Raw genomic sequence first — 16,691 nt, forward strand, 5'->3', positions numbered from 1 at the left:
CCAAGGAGGGTGAGGACACTCACATTTGGGCAACGTTGGCCCTTGCCTGGGCTTGGCAAGGCTTGCCTAGGGCTCCTCTGGTGATGGGCGGTGGCAACGCCCCTCTAATGAGGTTAAGGACTTGGTTGCACTTTTTGAAAGTTTTAGGACTTGATTATATTTTCGTAATAAGTTTTAGGGTTTTCACTTAAAATTTTTATAAAATTAGGGTCTAGTTATTCCAAACACTGATCATATAGAGACTTGCTAAGTGTGGAAATCTAGGCAAATCTAACAACCTAATAATCACAAGATTAATTTTCCTCTATGCATTGAAGTTTTGTGTATTGGTTTGACAGGACTCAGTGACGATGCCAACCATTAATAGCAGTTATCAAAACCACAGTAGAATATATATATATTGGTCAATGCATTATATTTGTGATTATCGTTATGAATAGTGCGTTAACAGTTGTCGTTTCACAAGACATGGCGTCGGATTTCCAGACGAGAATTTAAAAAATGAGTAATGAATGTTAAAAGAGAAAGAGAAGCTCACAAAGTCTCATCAAAGCTGAAACATCCCACGAGCATCGTCGCCCCTGCCTCTCTTCAACTTCGCACACCCCCCACCCTCATCTTCTTCTTCTTCTTCTTCTCATAATAACTTTGAGTCGCGCAAGCACATACATGGCTCTGGAAACATGGGTGATCAAGGTGAAAACCGCCATATCCCACGGCCTCAACGCCGTCAAGTCTGGCGCGCCGCACCCCAAGCTGCTCGGCAACAGGAGGCAAAGCGTCGGCGTCTTGGCCTTCGAGATCGCCGGGCTCATGTCGAAGCTCCTCCACCTGTGGCAGTCCCTTTCGGACAAGGACGTCGTCCGCCTCCGCAACGAGTCCGTCTCCCTCGAAGGTGTCCGCAAGATCGTCTCCAACGACGAGGCCTTCCTCCTCGGCCTCGCCTGCGCGGAGATGGTCGAGAGCCTCTGGCATGCGGCGAGAGCTGTCGGCGTGCTTGGCAAGCGTTGCGAAGATTCGAACCTCCGGGACTTTGAATGGTTTCTTGGTGAGTTCGCGAACAGCGGACGCGATTCGAACCATTGGAGCCTGAGCTACAAGGACATGGAGATCTTGACGACGAAGATGGATCGGTACGTCACTGCGACCACGACGTTGCACCGAGAGATGGAGGAGCTCTCAGTACTCGAGAGCAGCTTGCGAAAATCTCTCCAGCTTCATGAACAGCAACACGACTCGTCTTCGTTGTCGTTGTCGGCGAAAGAACAGAAGATCATTGAACTGCAACAGAAGATAATGCTTCAGAAGCAGGAGATCAAGTGCCTCAGAGAGAAATCTTTGTGGAACCGAAGCTTCGATTCGGTGACTTTGACGTTAGCGAGGAGTATATTCACGAATCTAGCCAGGATCAAGCTCGTCTTCGGGCTCGGAAATCGTTACATCATTGTCAGTCCGTCGTCTCTGCCACGCAGCTTGTCGGCTTCTGCGACAGTCCATCCGAGCGAAAATCCTCACCACTTCATATCGGGACCGTTGAGAAGCCCCCAGCGAGAGGATCACCGAAAAAATGATAGTGATGATTCTTCAGCCAATGCCTTCTTCGAGCCTTATTCCAAGCTCCTGAAGCCACCGCCCACGACGCTGGGAGCCGCGGCGCTCGCGCTCCACTACGCGAACCTGATCATCGTGATGGAGAAGATGATCAAGTCGCCGCAGCTGGTGGGCGCCGACGCGAGGGACGACCTCTACGCGATGCTGCCGAGCAGCGTGAGGTCGGCGCTGAGGGCGAGGCTGAGGGGCGTGGGCCTGTGCCGCGCGGGAGACCCGGGGCTGGCCTCGGAGTGGCGGGACGCGCTGACGAGGATCCTCGGGTGGTTAGCCCCACTGGCGCACAACATGATCAAGTGGCAGAGCGAGAGGAGCATCGAGCAGCAGAACAACAGCCTGGCGCAGAGGACGAACGTGTATCTGCTGCAGACGCTCCACTTCGCGAACACGGAGAAGACGGAGGCGGCAATCACGGAGCTCTTGGTGGGGCTGAACTACATATGGAGGTTCGAGAGGGAGATGACGGCGAAAGCATTGTTCGAGTGCACCAACTTGGGCGGTTTGATCAGTATTCCAGTCACCTACAGCTAGTTTTCTCCTAATCCCTCCTAACTTTCCTCCATCCTCATCTCCCTCGCTGCTGCTGCTGCAAAAAACCAAAAAAATCCATTTTTTTCGGCTCACCACTTGCTGCAGAGATCTGGGTTTGTTTTTGATTTCTTACTTTTTCCATTTTGAGGTTCAGATCGTCGGGGGTTTGTTTTGTTTCGGGCCCTGATCGATCATCTGTATGAATATGGTGATATACGACTAGACCCATGTAAAGAAGTGACATGGTTTTGAGGGGTCGATGTAATCGGAGCTTGGCTTGGCCAAATAAAGCTTAGTTCTTACCAACGTCCGTGTCGTCAAATGTTGTAGATAATGTCATTTTTTGTTGTTGTCGTTGTCGCCGTCGTCCACGGTGAGCGTTTGTCTTCGTTGAAGTACGATCGAGTACGATTCCAAATGAATGGTTAGATACTTAGCAGTTGCTCTTTTGCTTGATTCATATTGCCTGCCAGAGTGGAAAGAGAATAGTGCCAACTTAGTCACTGGCCGGGACGAACTAGGGCATGGCATGGGCTTAACCATGTGAAGCTCTCGAGTCCAGTCCACTGTTCACGGAGCTGGGGAACAGCACCTGACCTGGCAAGTTGCTAGTGGTCAAGGATTATCTTATCGAGGGTCGGGGACTAGTGCCCACTCCACATTATTACATTTGCCATGTGCATAATCCCAGAGGGCCGCGGTCAAGTGAATAGTTTCTGAGCATTATCTCCAATTGTTGTCGGCCAGTGCTGCTGTTCTTTCGCAACGCCCTATATTTTATAGCCCTATTCATCATTAGGTTCAGCTTTCAGATCCAGAAAAAAGGGTCGAAAAATGTATCAAAAAAGTTTTAAACCAATGAAATTAATAGCAATTCAATCATAAATCTTTTGTAAAAGTGCCAATTAAGTCCATTGGTCAATTTTAGCAGGAAATCACTAATGTTGACAATTTTTTTTTAAATTTTTTTCTTTCTTTTTTTTTTTCCAATTCATTTTGGTCAGCGAGGGCCTAGGCCGCGAAGGCACTCGCCATATTTGGGTGAGGGCCACGACCCTCACTAGCTGCCGGCCATGGTCGTCGGAGATCATGGTTGGCCAAAATGAAAGTAACAATATAGAAAAATAATAATAAATAATTTAATTTTAAGGAAATTATTAAAAATGTCTATGTCAGCATCGGTTGCGCCACGAAGGATAGCTGAGTTCGTGTTAGCAATTTTCGACTAAAATTAATCGGATGGATTCAATTGGCATGAATGCAAAAGGGTTACAGACTAAATGATCGAAGAGAAAATTCCATTTAAAGGCCCGAAGTACCCTAATTTTCTCAACTAAGGATTTGAAGTAACCTTTGTTTTAGATAAGGGCATGAGTGCCCTCATTGTTTTAAATAAGGGTCCGAAGTAATCATGATTTTTTCAAATAAGGGCCGGACCTTGCCAGCTAAAATTATGACCAGTGAACGGCATTTTCATCAAAATACAATTTTAACTTAATTTTTAGTTAAATTAAATTAAGAAATAAAAAAAAAGTTAACATATAAAAAAATATATGGGGGGCCGGGGAGCCGCCTCACACCTATGGTTGCTGCCCCGCCAACCCTCGCTAAGGCGCCGACTACCACGATGACCATTGCCGCCACCCCACCATCCACATACGAGAGGGTTGCCTCATGCCTATGTTTCTTTTTTTTTTTTAAAGGTTTTTTTTTAAATTTAAAAAAATAGAAAAAGGAAAAAAAAAACATAGAACAAAAGGAAAAAAAACAAATTAAAAAGTAGATGACAAAAATGCCCCTAAACAACCTAAGAGAGGCCTTTTTTAAACCAAGATAGTCACTTCAGACTATTATTTGAAACAATATCCATTTTAAGTCTTTATTTAAAACAATAAAGGCACCTTTAAGCCCATATTTGAAATAAGAAAATAACATTCAATTTTTACTCTTATTTGAAAAAATAAGGACACGTAAACCCTCATTTGAAATTTTCTCTTGATCCAATTGGGTTGCTTAGACTTCAATTGGAATCAACGCAATAGATTTAAAAAAAAAATTATACTTTCACGAAAAAAATCCCATTAGTTGTCAATTCTACTCGAATGAAGATGTGATCAAAGAGTACTAGGAAAAGCAGTTTCTTAACCTTAGAATCGTGTGATCTTGAGTGAGATATATGCCACATGGCCAAGACATGGCAGATGTATTTAATGAGAACTGTGCTGGAACATGATCAATTCCGGTTTGCTTGAGAACGTAGATTACCTGTTGGTTTGAAAAGGCTCCCCCGAATGCCCTACTGCTCATGACTAAATGAATCGTCCATATGAGCTACTTATCTAATCAAGCAAAATGCATATACAGCATGAGCTTTTGCTTCAGAGCTGTACTCTCAAATCAATCACAGTCGTAAACTAAGATCCCATCCCACCATTCAAAATGTTATAAAAACTACTCCCAGATGCTTACTGCAAGAAGCACCGCAACAATCACCATGTCACTTCGAGTAAGATAACGTATGGATGCCTCGTTAATAATTTCATTTACATCAAAAGCAAGAACCGTCTAAAGACTCTTCCTCTTGGGAGTTCCTGGACCAGAATGGTCAGGAAAACTGCTTGGAGAGAAGATTACCCCGAACCCAAAAATAGCGTTTCACGAGACGGAAGTAATCAAAAGGAATTCGAACTGAAAATTAAGGTACAGTTAATCACAGATGAGAAGCAGGATGTCTTCTTGACATGGCCAATACCATGTCGATCAAGGAAATCAGTGGAATTTTCACCATAAAGGATAATAACCTCCAGTCCAATATCAACTCCCAATGCAATGCATACAAAACCTCATTGCTACACCTCAGTGCTCCCTATGATGTCGGATCTGCATTATGCCATCCCTTGGTACATGGTGGAATAGTCATGAACTCATCAAATTCCTTAACGTGAATGTCACAACATTTCCACTGAGGCACAAACATGGAAAATTGGTTAAAGATATGATTCGACAAAAAAAGCACCATCTACATAAAAGTGTACAGTAAGAAGTTTTTCATTGAAGAAAGATATCATACCCCTCTCATCCTGTCGTGGAAAACAGCAGGCCCAGGATGGTAACAGCAGGCTGTCTCATGATTATCCTTCTCTTTGAAAGTTTGACCACATGCTTTATTTTTGCAGGTCTGCGGCTCGTTTATGTCCATTATTTTCTTTTGTGGAACCGCAGAGATCTCGACATCCTTACTGCTTTCAACAACAGGTTCAGCATTTGCATTTGCCACATCTATGTTCGTTTTTCCGGTTCTCGAACCTGAGATGAAATCACTAGTTCGGATGCATGAAATGCTGAAAGTAGCATGAGCTATAATAGCTTCTCACTAACAGAACTTTACACGGTAAGCTCAGTAATCATCTATACTATATACTATACATAAATGTGAGTCACAAGTGATGGCGCTATGAAATCTCTCTATCTAATGCTCATATTAACCTAAGGCCAAAGAAGATGAGATCAGTAATTATGAGGAGATTCTTTGGGAGAGATAGCTGCATCATTCACTTCAAATAGCCAACTCATATGATTTCATTCTACTTAACAATCGGATATTAGCTTGAGGCACAACATTAGTTATTGTTCGTAATATGAATGAATAGATTCTGAGGGCTGCAAACTTATTCAAGACAACTATCATTTTCCATCCAAAATCTTGGGAAGTAAGCTCTACCCATATTGGCATTTGAAACGGAAAGGTTCAACTTCTACAAGAAGTTGCAGTCGATAAGAACTTGCACATTATCGATTTAATTAAAGGACTTATATGTGAAAAATGTACTGCGATGAAAACTAAAAAACACTACCAATTAAAATTGAAGGAATCCTGTATGACTTAGGTACCATGATCAGAGCAGAAGAAACCCTGCTGACATCTCGAGCAAGACTCTTTTGATGATGCATTAGTTGCAGGAGCAGCAATGGCGGTAGGTCTTGGAGTCCTAGTAGCAGTAACTGCCTTGGTTGATGGCTTTTCAGTAGTGTGTTTGCCAGTCTTACATCTAAATCAATGGAAAAAGGCCCCAATGTCAACATCCAGCTCAAGGAACCCTTCCAAATAAAACGATTATGTAAAGTTCACTCATCCGAATGGAACCACTGCATTTATCGCATTTATCTAAAGAGACAAACTCTACATATACATCCAACATAACTATTGATGTCATAAAGACGGGCTTTAGCAAGTGCCATTTTATTTCATTCTGCAGAAACATCTTTAAATGCATGTCCGAGTTCGAGCAAATGCACGTGCATTTGACACCACCTTGGACAAGTTCGATAATCTTAACAACCAGTGACATACAGTACCATTAGTACTCTTTCCACATGGTAAAAGACCTGACTTGGAGGCGCTTGATTTTCTTTGCTACTTACAACATAAAACAGCAGAAACATTATCATATTCTAGTGCTTTTTTTTTTGGGTGTTTCAAGTTCTAAATGAAAATAATTATTTTTTGACCAAAAAAAAAAAAATTGCTTCCAACAATAAACAGATGAACGTATACACTACGTAATTGTCACAATAAACAACTACATAGTTTTTTTTTTTTCCACAGGAAACTTTTATCCCATTAGACTATTTTACATGTACTCATACACTTAAAAACACCATAAACACTTTCCAGCATCTGATTTACCCAATAACACGGTCAAATAATGGTAGACTCTCAGCATCGAGAGGATGAATGTAAGAGCACGGGTCATCAAACAGGAAACATCTATGAGAAAATGTCATTCCTATCAGGTCCCAATACCAGGGAAATTGCAGTTCTACAGCATGTGGACATGCTCATGCTAAGTCATTGCCATCACGAAGTTAAGCAAGTAAAAACACATACATACCCAGGAATTCCCAGAAACTCACTGAAATCATGACTTCTCTTTTTGCAACAACTCCATTCTTTCATCCCATCTTTAAATATAGGCTGCAGAGATTAGCATTTTGATTTAAGTTAAGGCAACGAACGGAGGTACAAAAGGGCAACCAAAGGAGATTGTGCTGTGATTAATAGAGAGGAAAAGCAATCGAGAGTGAAACCTACTCCCTGATGATGAGAGGAACATGCCGTCACGAGCAACCAGCAGCGATGCACAAAGAAATAAAGATTAATCAGCAGAGAACAATGCTCGCTCTCTTTACAATGAAACCCCAAATTTAAAGCACAAAAGAAAGTAAAACATATTTTCATGCATGATTGGCAACAACCGCAATTCCGTATTTCTTCAATTCAGGGACGAAGATTTCCATGTCGCCAGAGGATACGACTTTACGCCACTTAACATGTGAATCATAGCAAGGTGAGGAATATAGACCTCCTCGTCTCTGATTGCTCTTGGCCATTCAGTCTCAGTTGGATCAGAATTAAACCTAGGAACTAGCAAACCATTGAATAGTGGGTCGCAACTAACGCATCCGGCAAAAAGCATGTAATCGATCCGACGCAGCGTGTGAAGATGGACTTGAGCATACCGCGTCGTGGAATCGGCAGGAACCTTCTGGATTGTCGTCTTCGGAGAAGGAGGCATCGCAGCCGATTCTCTGGCACTGGATTTTCGACATCCTCCCTCTCTCTCCGTCACTGTCTCCCTCGCTCGAGCTGTTGAAGTCAATGCGAGTCAAGCTTTCGCCGATCTCGAAGTAAGAAGCGTCGAATCAGACTCCACGAGTAGCTTCGAGGATCGAAAGCTCAATCAGGTAGGGTAGAGCCATTGGATTGGTTCATTTGCTCTAAATGAAGAAGACGATTCCAACATGCGATGGGCCGCATCGTGATGAAGCGCAAGCCCATGCCCCGTGTAGAAGATGCAACGATGGGCATTTTTGTCCAATCACTATTAAGGGTGTGTCATTAGCTATTCGAGGTGTGAAAATCGCTTTGTCCATTTGTTTTATCCTCGATCCTTACAGAAAAAGAATTTGCAAATTACTTTCCCTTCTTCAATTGTCTACAACCCTAAACTCTGGATTTCAAGTTTGTGCTTTATTCTCGCTACTAATGCAATGATTTGTGTCACAGTGAAACACGTTTTACCAATTTTTTTTTTCTCTGCTGATGTTAGTCGAACAACATTTGCGCAATCATAAAACAACCTCGACATTACCCAGATTGGTCGGCTCAGCAAATTTCCCATGCCCGATCCCGAGAAAGAATGTTTCTCTTGATATTCGAAAGAATATTTCTCCTGATATTCAAGGCTCGCAATACGTAATCTCATCTCTTCGGCTATCCAATATCAACTATTATGATTGTAGATATCAAAATGTCATACCTATTCTCCATAAACTTCTTTTCCTTTCCACACAAGCACAATCCCGTACCACTAGGAGTGTCAAAAAAGCTCGAGTAGGCCTAACCCGACCCAGCCCGAAAATTCACCTAATTTTTGGGCCTTTTCGAGCCAGGCTTCGGTATTGTCCGTGTAAGGCTCGAGCTAGGTCAAGCCGGCTCTAGTTTTTTTTTACACCCACATTTTCTTTTTAATTTTTCTTTTTTTATATTCTTTCATTTGACAAACTTGTCAAGTACTTTTGATTCTAAAAAAAACGAAAAAAAAAGAATCCGACCTGACCCGACCCGACACGAAGAGTTAGGGCATATGTAATTCGAGCTCGGGTCGGGCCAAGCTAGGTATTGTTTAGTTTCAGGCTGGCTCAGGCTGGGCCCTGTTGACACCCCTACGAACTACATGGTAGACGATTTAGGCAGACAATTAGGGTAAAGAAGCTATTCTCCAGACATGACTGAATGGCGATATGTACACTATTAGCCACAAAATCCTTATGTATGTACAGAGAAGCCGTGAGCTGATTCCGATTCTATTGTGCAACTTGGAGTATCAACTGGACCCTCGTGAATGTATCTGAAAAGAAGTGCGGCACTGAAGCCTTCAGTATTCACAATTGATAGAAATGCACGTGCTGTTCCCGGCCAAAGAACTCGTTAACCTTGGAATAATTACAGGAATATGTTATGCACCTCTGGAAACCTTCTCCTGTGAAGGTAAACAATTCTAGTGAGTGTTGCAGCAACCAAACGATCACGAGAAAATTAGACCAGTAACCAAATGATTACACACGAAAATCAGACCAACTCCTATCACATTAAATAAGACTTTAACATTTCACACTAGCTAAAATCATTACTTGCTCCTAACATACGCACGAGAGACAGAGACAGAGACAGAGAGAGACAGAGAGACCTCATTCTGTGTGCCGCTTTCTGAAGGGAACCAATGCATGAGTACACCCAAGTTCACCACTGCAGGTATCAACCTGAACAGCAGAGGAGTCGTCACCTGCAAGATCATGCTTGATTCAGAAATGGTACGCAAAAAGGATGAGGACAGGCATTTCTATGATTTGGTCGGCTCAAAGACATTTAAAATCTGCGGGCTAAATTACAGACTATTGCCAACTAATAGCAGCCCCAAGAAATAGTTACAGTGCTTACTAATCGGTAGAAAGCTGATAATTAAATGTTAGTTACAATTCTATACTTATTAGCTTTTCTTTCCTATGTGACAAGTAACTTCTCCATAACAACAAGCACCCAATATTATGCTTAATTAACTTCTCTAACTTTTTAATAAAGAACGTAAAAGTTGCAACCTATTAGCTACTAATAACTTCTCCATGCTGTCAATAGTAACTTAACATATGAGAAAGTACTTGCTCATGTATCAATAGTCAATATTAGCAACTTCCTCAAGTTAATTGCTGCTTTATAAGAAGATTTTAACTTTTCACAGAAGAGAGGATTTTCCTATGTTACTCCTTCAATTTACCAACTCCTAACATCTTAGAAGCTTACTGAATGATCGGTGTATCAAGTACCAGTTTGAGGATGTCAATGATCCAATGGTTCAATTAACTCGTTAAAGTTGGATGGTGGAAATTCACCGCGTGTTTTTACACCATGGCATTGTGGAAAAGAACCCCACAGATCATTCAGCTAAAAGGAGACTTACCAGACTAAAGGCCGTCGTCCCAAGAAGAAGAAGATACATTTTCCCCTGCATGCCAGGAAATGTTTAATTCAAAAACTACAACAATGATGAAGGTTCTGCAAAAGATGCTTGAATAGGTGAAACTCGGGACATGTCATAAAAACGCAGAAGTTCAGGATGCTGATTCTCGTTGGAAAGCCAAATAAAGTATTGTGAGGCCAACATTCCATTATTCCACTTGAAAAGCAAATGAGAGCTACTGAAGAAAATTTACAATCAAAAGTATTTTCTGAAGGGACAACCAGGAAGTTTTTTCCATCTCAGCATAATATGCTTCTTTCCTTCGTTTTCATTTTGAAAGAGGTACTAAGGGTAAACCAGCAATAGAAAGGAAAAAGTTAAACATAGAGAGCAGCATAATGCATCATAAAGAAAGGAATCACCTCAACAAGATTAAGATTTGAGGCGCGGCTGAGGAGAACAAAGGCAAATTCTCCAATTTGAGCAAGCAACACCCCAACCTACAAATCCTTATACATGTTAAGTGACCCTCACATTATGTTTGTTCAAGAAATTGATGCTAGGTTGAATGCCTTACAAGAAATGACGTCCTCACACTGTATCCAAAGGCCTTCGTAACCATTGCAGCAACTGCTGTCTTAATGACAATAACCAACAAAACTGATGCCAGAAGTATATCCACATGATTCCAAAGAAAATGCACATTTATGAGCATTCCGATGCTAGAGAGAAAGAGAGCAGCAAATAGATTCCGAATAGGTTCCACCTGTAACACAACAAACTTTAATGTTAAAAGAAAATTCCCTTGTGAATGGGTCGGTTTACAACCCAATGAGGTGGCAAGCTTGGATTTTCCTAACCCAATCTGACCCCAAATACTATGATTCTACCCGTGTGATGCAGTGACAAACTGTAATTTCTGACCGACAGGAACATGTCGTGCCCAGAGAGTACTGAAGATGTACTATCCCTAGCCCCCTTCTTCAGAGAGAGAGAGAGAGACCTAGTCCTATGTACACAAAAAGAATAAAAAATACAAGAGATGTACACTTGCAAAAGAGCTGAAAAGACCAGGCCCAAAATTGACAGAGAAGACAATTACCTGATCAAGAGTATGCTGTGCGAAGTCAGTGGTGGATATCATAACTCCAGCAACAAAGGAACCTAGCTCGAGACTGAGGCCCAATTTATCACTGCTCTGAGAAAATGTCAGCAAATCAGTGGATGAGAAGCCATGATAACTTTTTAGCAGCACAGGGAAGATCACAGATGAAACTCACTTCAGAAAGCATTAAACACGACTCTATGTAGAGGGAAACAAATCCCTCCCTCCCTCCCTCCCTCTCTCTCAAAGGAAATGAATCTGTCCCTCCACTCCCTCTTCCTCCCCCACAACCTCTCTCTCCCTCCCTGCCTCTCTCTCTCTCTCTCTCTCCCCGCTTTCTTTTGTTCCTCAACATCGTGACACTTACCCATGCAGATAATAAGCAGAAAGCAACGGCAGCAAGCTGGTATAGTTCGTTTGTCTACATCACAAAATAAAATAATATATGAGCTAAAAATAGAGACAGCTGCAGAACAGCATAATTACTGTTTTAGATATAAAATAAAACAAAAGGAGACGTGAATTTCCTAAAACCTCACCTGTGATGATAACTGTATCATCAGCTTCAGAAAGCGGGGTACAAATGACCAGGATAAAACAGAGGCAGCAGTGAGATATAGGGCCAGTACAAGAAGCCTGCAATCAAACATAAGACAGATGCCACCGAGAGTTCACTCACATATGGGTGCTGGTAAAAAGAACACACAATTGGGGGAAATGATATTAGCCACCAGAGTAAAGAATACATTAGGCATGCTAATAATGATTCTCAACCAGGGCCCAAAGTGCCAAGAAAGATTATGTGAGTTTCAGTTTCATCAAATCCCTTTCAATGTAGACTTTCATTGTCAAAATTTCATGTATTGGACATAAATTGAACCAAGTACAGAACTTAAAAATAGGAAATGAAACCAAACTTACAGCTTCCCCATAGATATCATTCCTTGAAGTAGGCCACTATTACCGCCCAAAACTGGCAGTAAAGCAAACAGTAACCCAACAGCACAATCCTGAGGCAAAATGGGCGAGAAATCACAGAAATTAACACCACGATCTGTATGTGTGAACTTAGGTTTCTACTCTTTTGTCAGGTTATATGACAATTAAGTACCTGGAAGATTAGAGTCCCGATGGTCACCTGACCATGAAGAGCATTACTGCTATTTCGTTCCACAAGAAATTTAACCACCTGCATAGAGGAGAGTTAGAGGCATAATCGTAGATTTAGATTGGTGTGGACACTGGCATCAAGACAATGTCCGGATGAGTACCACTGCCGTTGATGACATTGATAAGAAAGCACCCACAAAAACGCCCTCCGACAACTTAGCTCCACATACCTGAAAATTGACAGATAAGATTAAAATCTATTTCACCGGAATGCAACGACGGGTATTAGTTAAAATACCATACTGCTACTGTACCATGGCACTTAGCCCACACAAAAAAATGAATATCACAATTTGAAGTAGCCCTCCTAGGACAGCAACAGGCCCCACAGCTTTTAACTGCACGAGCAGCAAGGTAGGATAACCTTAATAATAAGGACAACGGAAGATTAAAAATCCATATGCATAATACTATTGTCAGAAGATGCTGATCTGTGAGCACCATACCTTTGTCAAAGAGAACTCTAGGCCCAAAGCGAAAAGGAGGAAAACAACACCAAATTGTGCCACAGTCTCAACCTATTAAAAGAAAAGTGATCTGTAAAAGATATTTAGGGTCACCAGCAGGGCCAAGGTTCTTAACAAAATTTGGAAGTACCAAATCCATTGTTTTTATTCCTATGGAACAGAAGGATGACACCATGTGTGTGATAAGTGGAAATTGACCATAAAAACAAAGACCAAGATAAGTACATAATAATTGAGGCCAAAAATTGACTTCACATTCCTTATCCTAATTGGAAATGCAGTTTCACCACCGTACGTAAGAATATCAGCAATGGACACATGGACAAACCCACTGATTGAGCTTAAATTCTTTCGAGGATTACGACCAGAGAAAGTGCTCTGCTGCAAAAATTCATTTTCTTCTATAATTAGCTGCTCATAGCAACACTAGTTTTACATATGCCTATATAAAGTTGTGAACAAACAAAATAAAGAGGGAAGTCTTTTCATAACATAGTACTTATTCTGATGAACTCATACAAAATTCAACTCTGTTAAGATGCTAAATAGAGTAGAGTAAGGGTCTATTCGAAAACGGTTCACTTTGCATAATACCTAACCCACACAAAAACATACATTGTGATTATGTCATGAGCTTAAAATATCTCCGACAGGAAAACAAGGAAGAATGTGGGAGCCGGAATTAAGATAACTCATAATACCAAAGGCCAACATGGAGAGATATGAAAGAACCATTAACCGTATTTTCACAACCTGAGTATATGATGATGACAACACAATCAGCAAGAAGAAACTTATGAGATGGATAATGAAAACAACTGATAGTTATTCAGGAAGTGATAATAATTGAGGAAGATAGATTTGAGCTACTTATGATAACACACCTGAACCATCTCGTGAATGAATTTGAGACCACCAGGTCCTATGATTGAACCAGCAAGAAGATAACCAACAATAACCTAAATCATGCAATTCTGAATTATAATAATCTGCCATTTGTAGGAGGCAGAACAAATTGGCCACAAATGAATAGGGATATTGAGATGCTATTTTATAAACTACTTACTGGCTGTCCCAGGCAAGAACTAATGATTCCACCAATGGCGGCAGAAACTATGACAACCACCAAATCAGATATTAATCTGCAGAATAAGGAGCAATTCAATAGGCATGCAAATCAAACTTGCAAGAGATCTCCAAATCCATGAGCCCTAATTTGCAATACTGCCTCCTCATCGCATTATGAGACATGTAGAAATTACATAAAATTCATGCTCAACAGACAGGTTAGAGGTAAAAAGATATCAACCTCACATCAACTTGAAGTATGGGATATTTAGATTTCTTGTTTGACATCACGAACTCGTTATCCTGCCAATGCCCACAACAAGAAAGTTAGCTGCGATAACATCCGAAAAAAGAATGATGGCTAAATTTTCCCATGAGTTCCTACTTTTTGTGCATACCTTGTTGTCAATCAAGGTTGTAGTGTCATCAGAATCTTCATTTTCAAGGGAGAAAACATCTTGAAGCTGAAATGGCTTTGTACCACTGATATTACCCGAATTCAAAATTCAGTGTTATGGCGTGGCAAACAAAGATTACTCCTGAGTCTGCTTAATTTACATGAGATTACAGATAATTTTACATACTTCGTTTCTCGTGTATCATTTCTTTTGGCCTTGTCGTGAGTAATTTTAGCTACAGTCTCGAGCACTGCCTGTAGGAACATCATTGATATACGAAGAAAGAAAGCAGAAAAAGAGGTGTAAGTGCCCACAACAAATTACCCATATCCATGCACACACACACATGCACATACAGGCTCCGATGTGCACACACATCATGCAAGCAAGACGCGCCCAATGCCCAGTGGACAAAAATATGAGGACAATCTACTAGAATTATGTTAAAACAGCTTCAGAAATTTCATCCATAAAGATAGAAGAGATGTGCATACTTCTCTCAGAAGTCGAGCAAACTGATGCCATCTGGAACAGTAAACACTACAAAGAACCAACTACTTCTTTCTTAAAAAGAAAACCACAGTCAAAGACAAAAAAAATATATACATAGTTCCTCTTTCATCTGAACTGAACTTAATTAAGAAAAAATAAAAACAAATTTCCTAGTCATAAGCTACTCTAGCTGACCTATATTGAGTCACATCAAGCCAAACAAAGATCTCGAGAACAAGAGCCTTCACTAGGCTGTGGTATATACGATTTGAATATGTTGTGCAGACAGATGCTACTAGAAAATTTTCAGATAAGAAATCAAACCCACTTGCTGACCAGCTACACTGTTGTTGAAGCTGCTTTCTTCGGTTCCTAGAAATAACATTAAGAACAATAAAATAAATCCGCTACGTTATCACAAACAAACTAAACATAAAAGAGAAAAGATGTGAAGACCAATCACCAAAAATTTCTAGGAAATCAACAAAAATAGTCGCAATAGTAAATGCATAAACTCTGGAAGTGGGGGAAGAAATCAAAGACAGAATTCTCTGCGTTTGAACTCAATCCTCGCTATGGAGAAAGATCATCACGCTGCGGTAACAGATAGGAGAACTTAGTCCAGAGGGCCATTCATTGCTATGCAAAATCATGTTTCCATCACTAACTAAGAATTCAACAAACCAGAGACGAGTGAATCCTTTATCCTCCCCGTGCTTTTTTGTTTGCACAACTGCCCAGACATATCAATCGCTAATTTCACACATTTTAAAACAGAGGCATTGAACACGCGAATCAACAAGTTCAATTGATCAAACACATCTGAAGCTTCATCGTGACTAACGCAAAAGTCATTCAACCGCTAGAAAAGTACCCAAAATTTTAAAACAGAGCAAAAGTTGGGAGACGAACAGGTCAAAATCGAGGGCGCACCTTCGGGCTGTTCGTTGTCGGAGAACTCCTTCTCGAGAACCCGGTCGAACATCTTGGCGATGCTCCCCTCCCCGGATTCCGGCGCGGTCGAGTTGAGGAGATTGCCGTAGAACCTCTCTCGTATCTCCTTCTCAGATCTGGCCGTGGCAGAGCCGCCCATGCAGAGCAAAATCAGCGCAATGCAATGGCAGAGCCCGCACATTGCTCGCCCCGAGCTCGCGAATCGCATTGCGTCGCGCACGCCAATCTCTCTCCCTCTCTCTCTCTCTCTGATTCTGTCTCTCTGTATTCAATTCACGTCCGGATTCTGAAATTGCATAGAGACAGAAAGAGGAAGAAGCAGAAGAGGAAGAAATCCTCAGGAGACAGAGAGAGAGAGAGAGGGAGCAGGACAAGAGAGAACACCAACTTTGCAGAGGGAGTGCAGGTGCGGTTGCCTTCAATCTGGCCTCGCCAAGAGGGACTCGTTGCAGAGAAGGGGGGAGAGGATCCGGTGCGGTCACGTCCACGTGGAGGTCCGCGTGCGAGACGATGACGTCCCTCCCGCTCTTAAGTCTTAACCACCCCCTCATTAACTTTTCCCATCGGCGGCAAAAGAGAGAGAGGACTTATTAACCATTTGCGGGTAACCGTCCCACGTTAATGAAGGATTATCAATCTATAATTTGATTTGATTTGATTTAGTCCAAACTACTAATTAAGAGAATTAGTGAAAGCAAAAGGTCGCCAAAAGGAAAAAGGTGACTACTATGTGTTATCCCCTTACCGTTGAAGTCAAATTATGCTTCACCCGCAAGGACATAGAGATATTAAATACAAAAGATTTCTTCAAAAGAAAGCACGCGAAAAGCACGTGACTTTTAAGTTCATCCTTAACTCTGCATGTTTCTAAGAACTGGAG

The 16,691-nt window shown here is 41.5% G+C and overlaps 3 protein-coding genes across 3 annotated transcripts; 1 reads left to right on the forward strand and 2 right to left on the reverse strand.

The window, feature by feature from the left end:
* Positions 1-509: 509 nt before the first annotated feature.
* LOC115742768 (protein PSK SIMULATOR 1) lies at positions 510-2,499 on the forward strand. The gene has a single exon (XM_030677256.2). The coding sequence runs from the start codon at positions 670-672 to the stop codon at positions 2,137-2,139; it is 1,470 nt and encodes a 489-aa protein (XP_030533116.1). The 5' UTR covers positions 510-669; the 3' UTR covers positions 2,140-2,499.
* A 2,309-nt stretch (positions 2,500-4,808) lies between these two features.
* Positions 4,809-7,902, reverse strand: LOC115742650 (cysteine and histidine-rich domain-containing protein RAR1). The gene is made up of 6 exons (XM_030677066.2): positions 7,660-7,902; positions 7,232-7,234; positions 7,032-7,114; positions 6,031-6,188; positions 5,210-5,445; positions 4,809-5,101 (listed from the first exon to the last, which is right to left on the reverse strand). Exons 1-6 carry the CDS (start codon positions 7,747-7,749, stop codon positions 5,006-5,008), a joined length of 666 nt encoding a protein of 221 aa, XP_030532926.1. The 5' UTR covers positions 7,750-7,902; the 3' UTR covers positions 4,809-5,005.
* A 969-nt stretch (positions 7,903-8,871) lies between these two features.
* LOC115742649 (K(+) efflux antiporter 5) lies at positions 8,872-16,353 on the reverse strand. Its single transcript, XM_030677065.2, has 20 exons — positions 15,791-16,353; positions 15,186-15,229; positions 14,552-14,619; positions 14,366-14,450; positions 14,209-14,270; positions 13,966-14,041; positions 13,784-13,858; positions 12,879-12,950; positions 12,687-12,770; positions 12,534-12,602; positions 12,374-12,451; positions 12,184-12,272; positions 11,802-11,898; positions 11,630-11,683; positions 11,260-11,355; positions 10,735-10,923; positions 10,580-10,657; positions 10,158-10,202; positions 9,390-9,485; positions 8,872-9,182 (listed from the first exon to the last, which is right to left on the reverse strand). Exons 1-20 carry the CDS (start codon positions 16,017-16,019, stop codon positions 9,159-9,161), a joined length of 1,710 nt encoding a protein of 569 aa, XP_030532925.1. The 5' UTR covers positions 16,020-16,353; the 3' UTR covers positions 8,872-9,158.
* Between the last annotated feature and the right edge of the window lie 338 nt (positions 16,354-16,691).

This window comes from Rhodamnia argentea, chromosome 10, assembly GCF_020921035.1.
Source record: "Rhodamnia argentea isolate NSW1041297 chromosome 10, ASM2092103v1, whole genome shotgun sequence".
Taxonomy (NCBI): domain Eukaryota; kingdom Viridiplantae; phylum Streptophyta; class Magnoliopsida; order Myrtales; family Myrtaceae; genus Rhodamnia; species Rhodamnia argentea.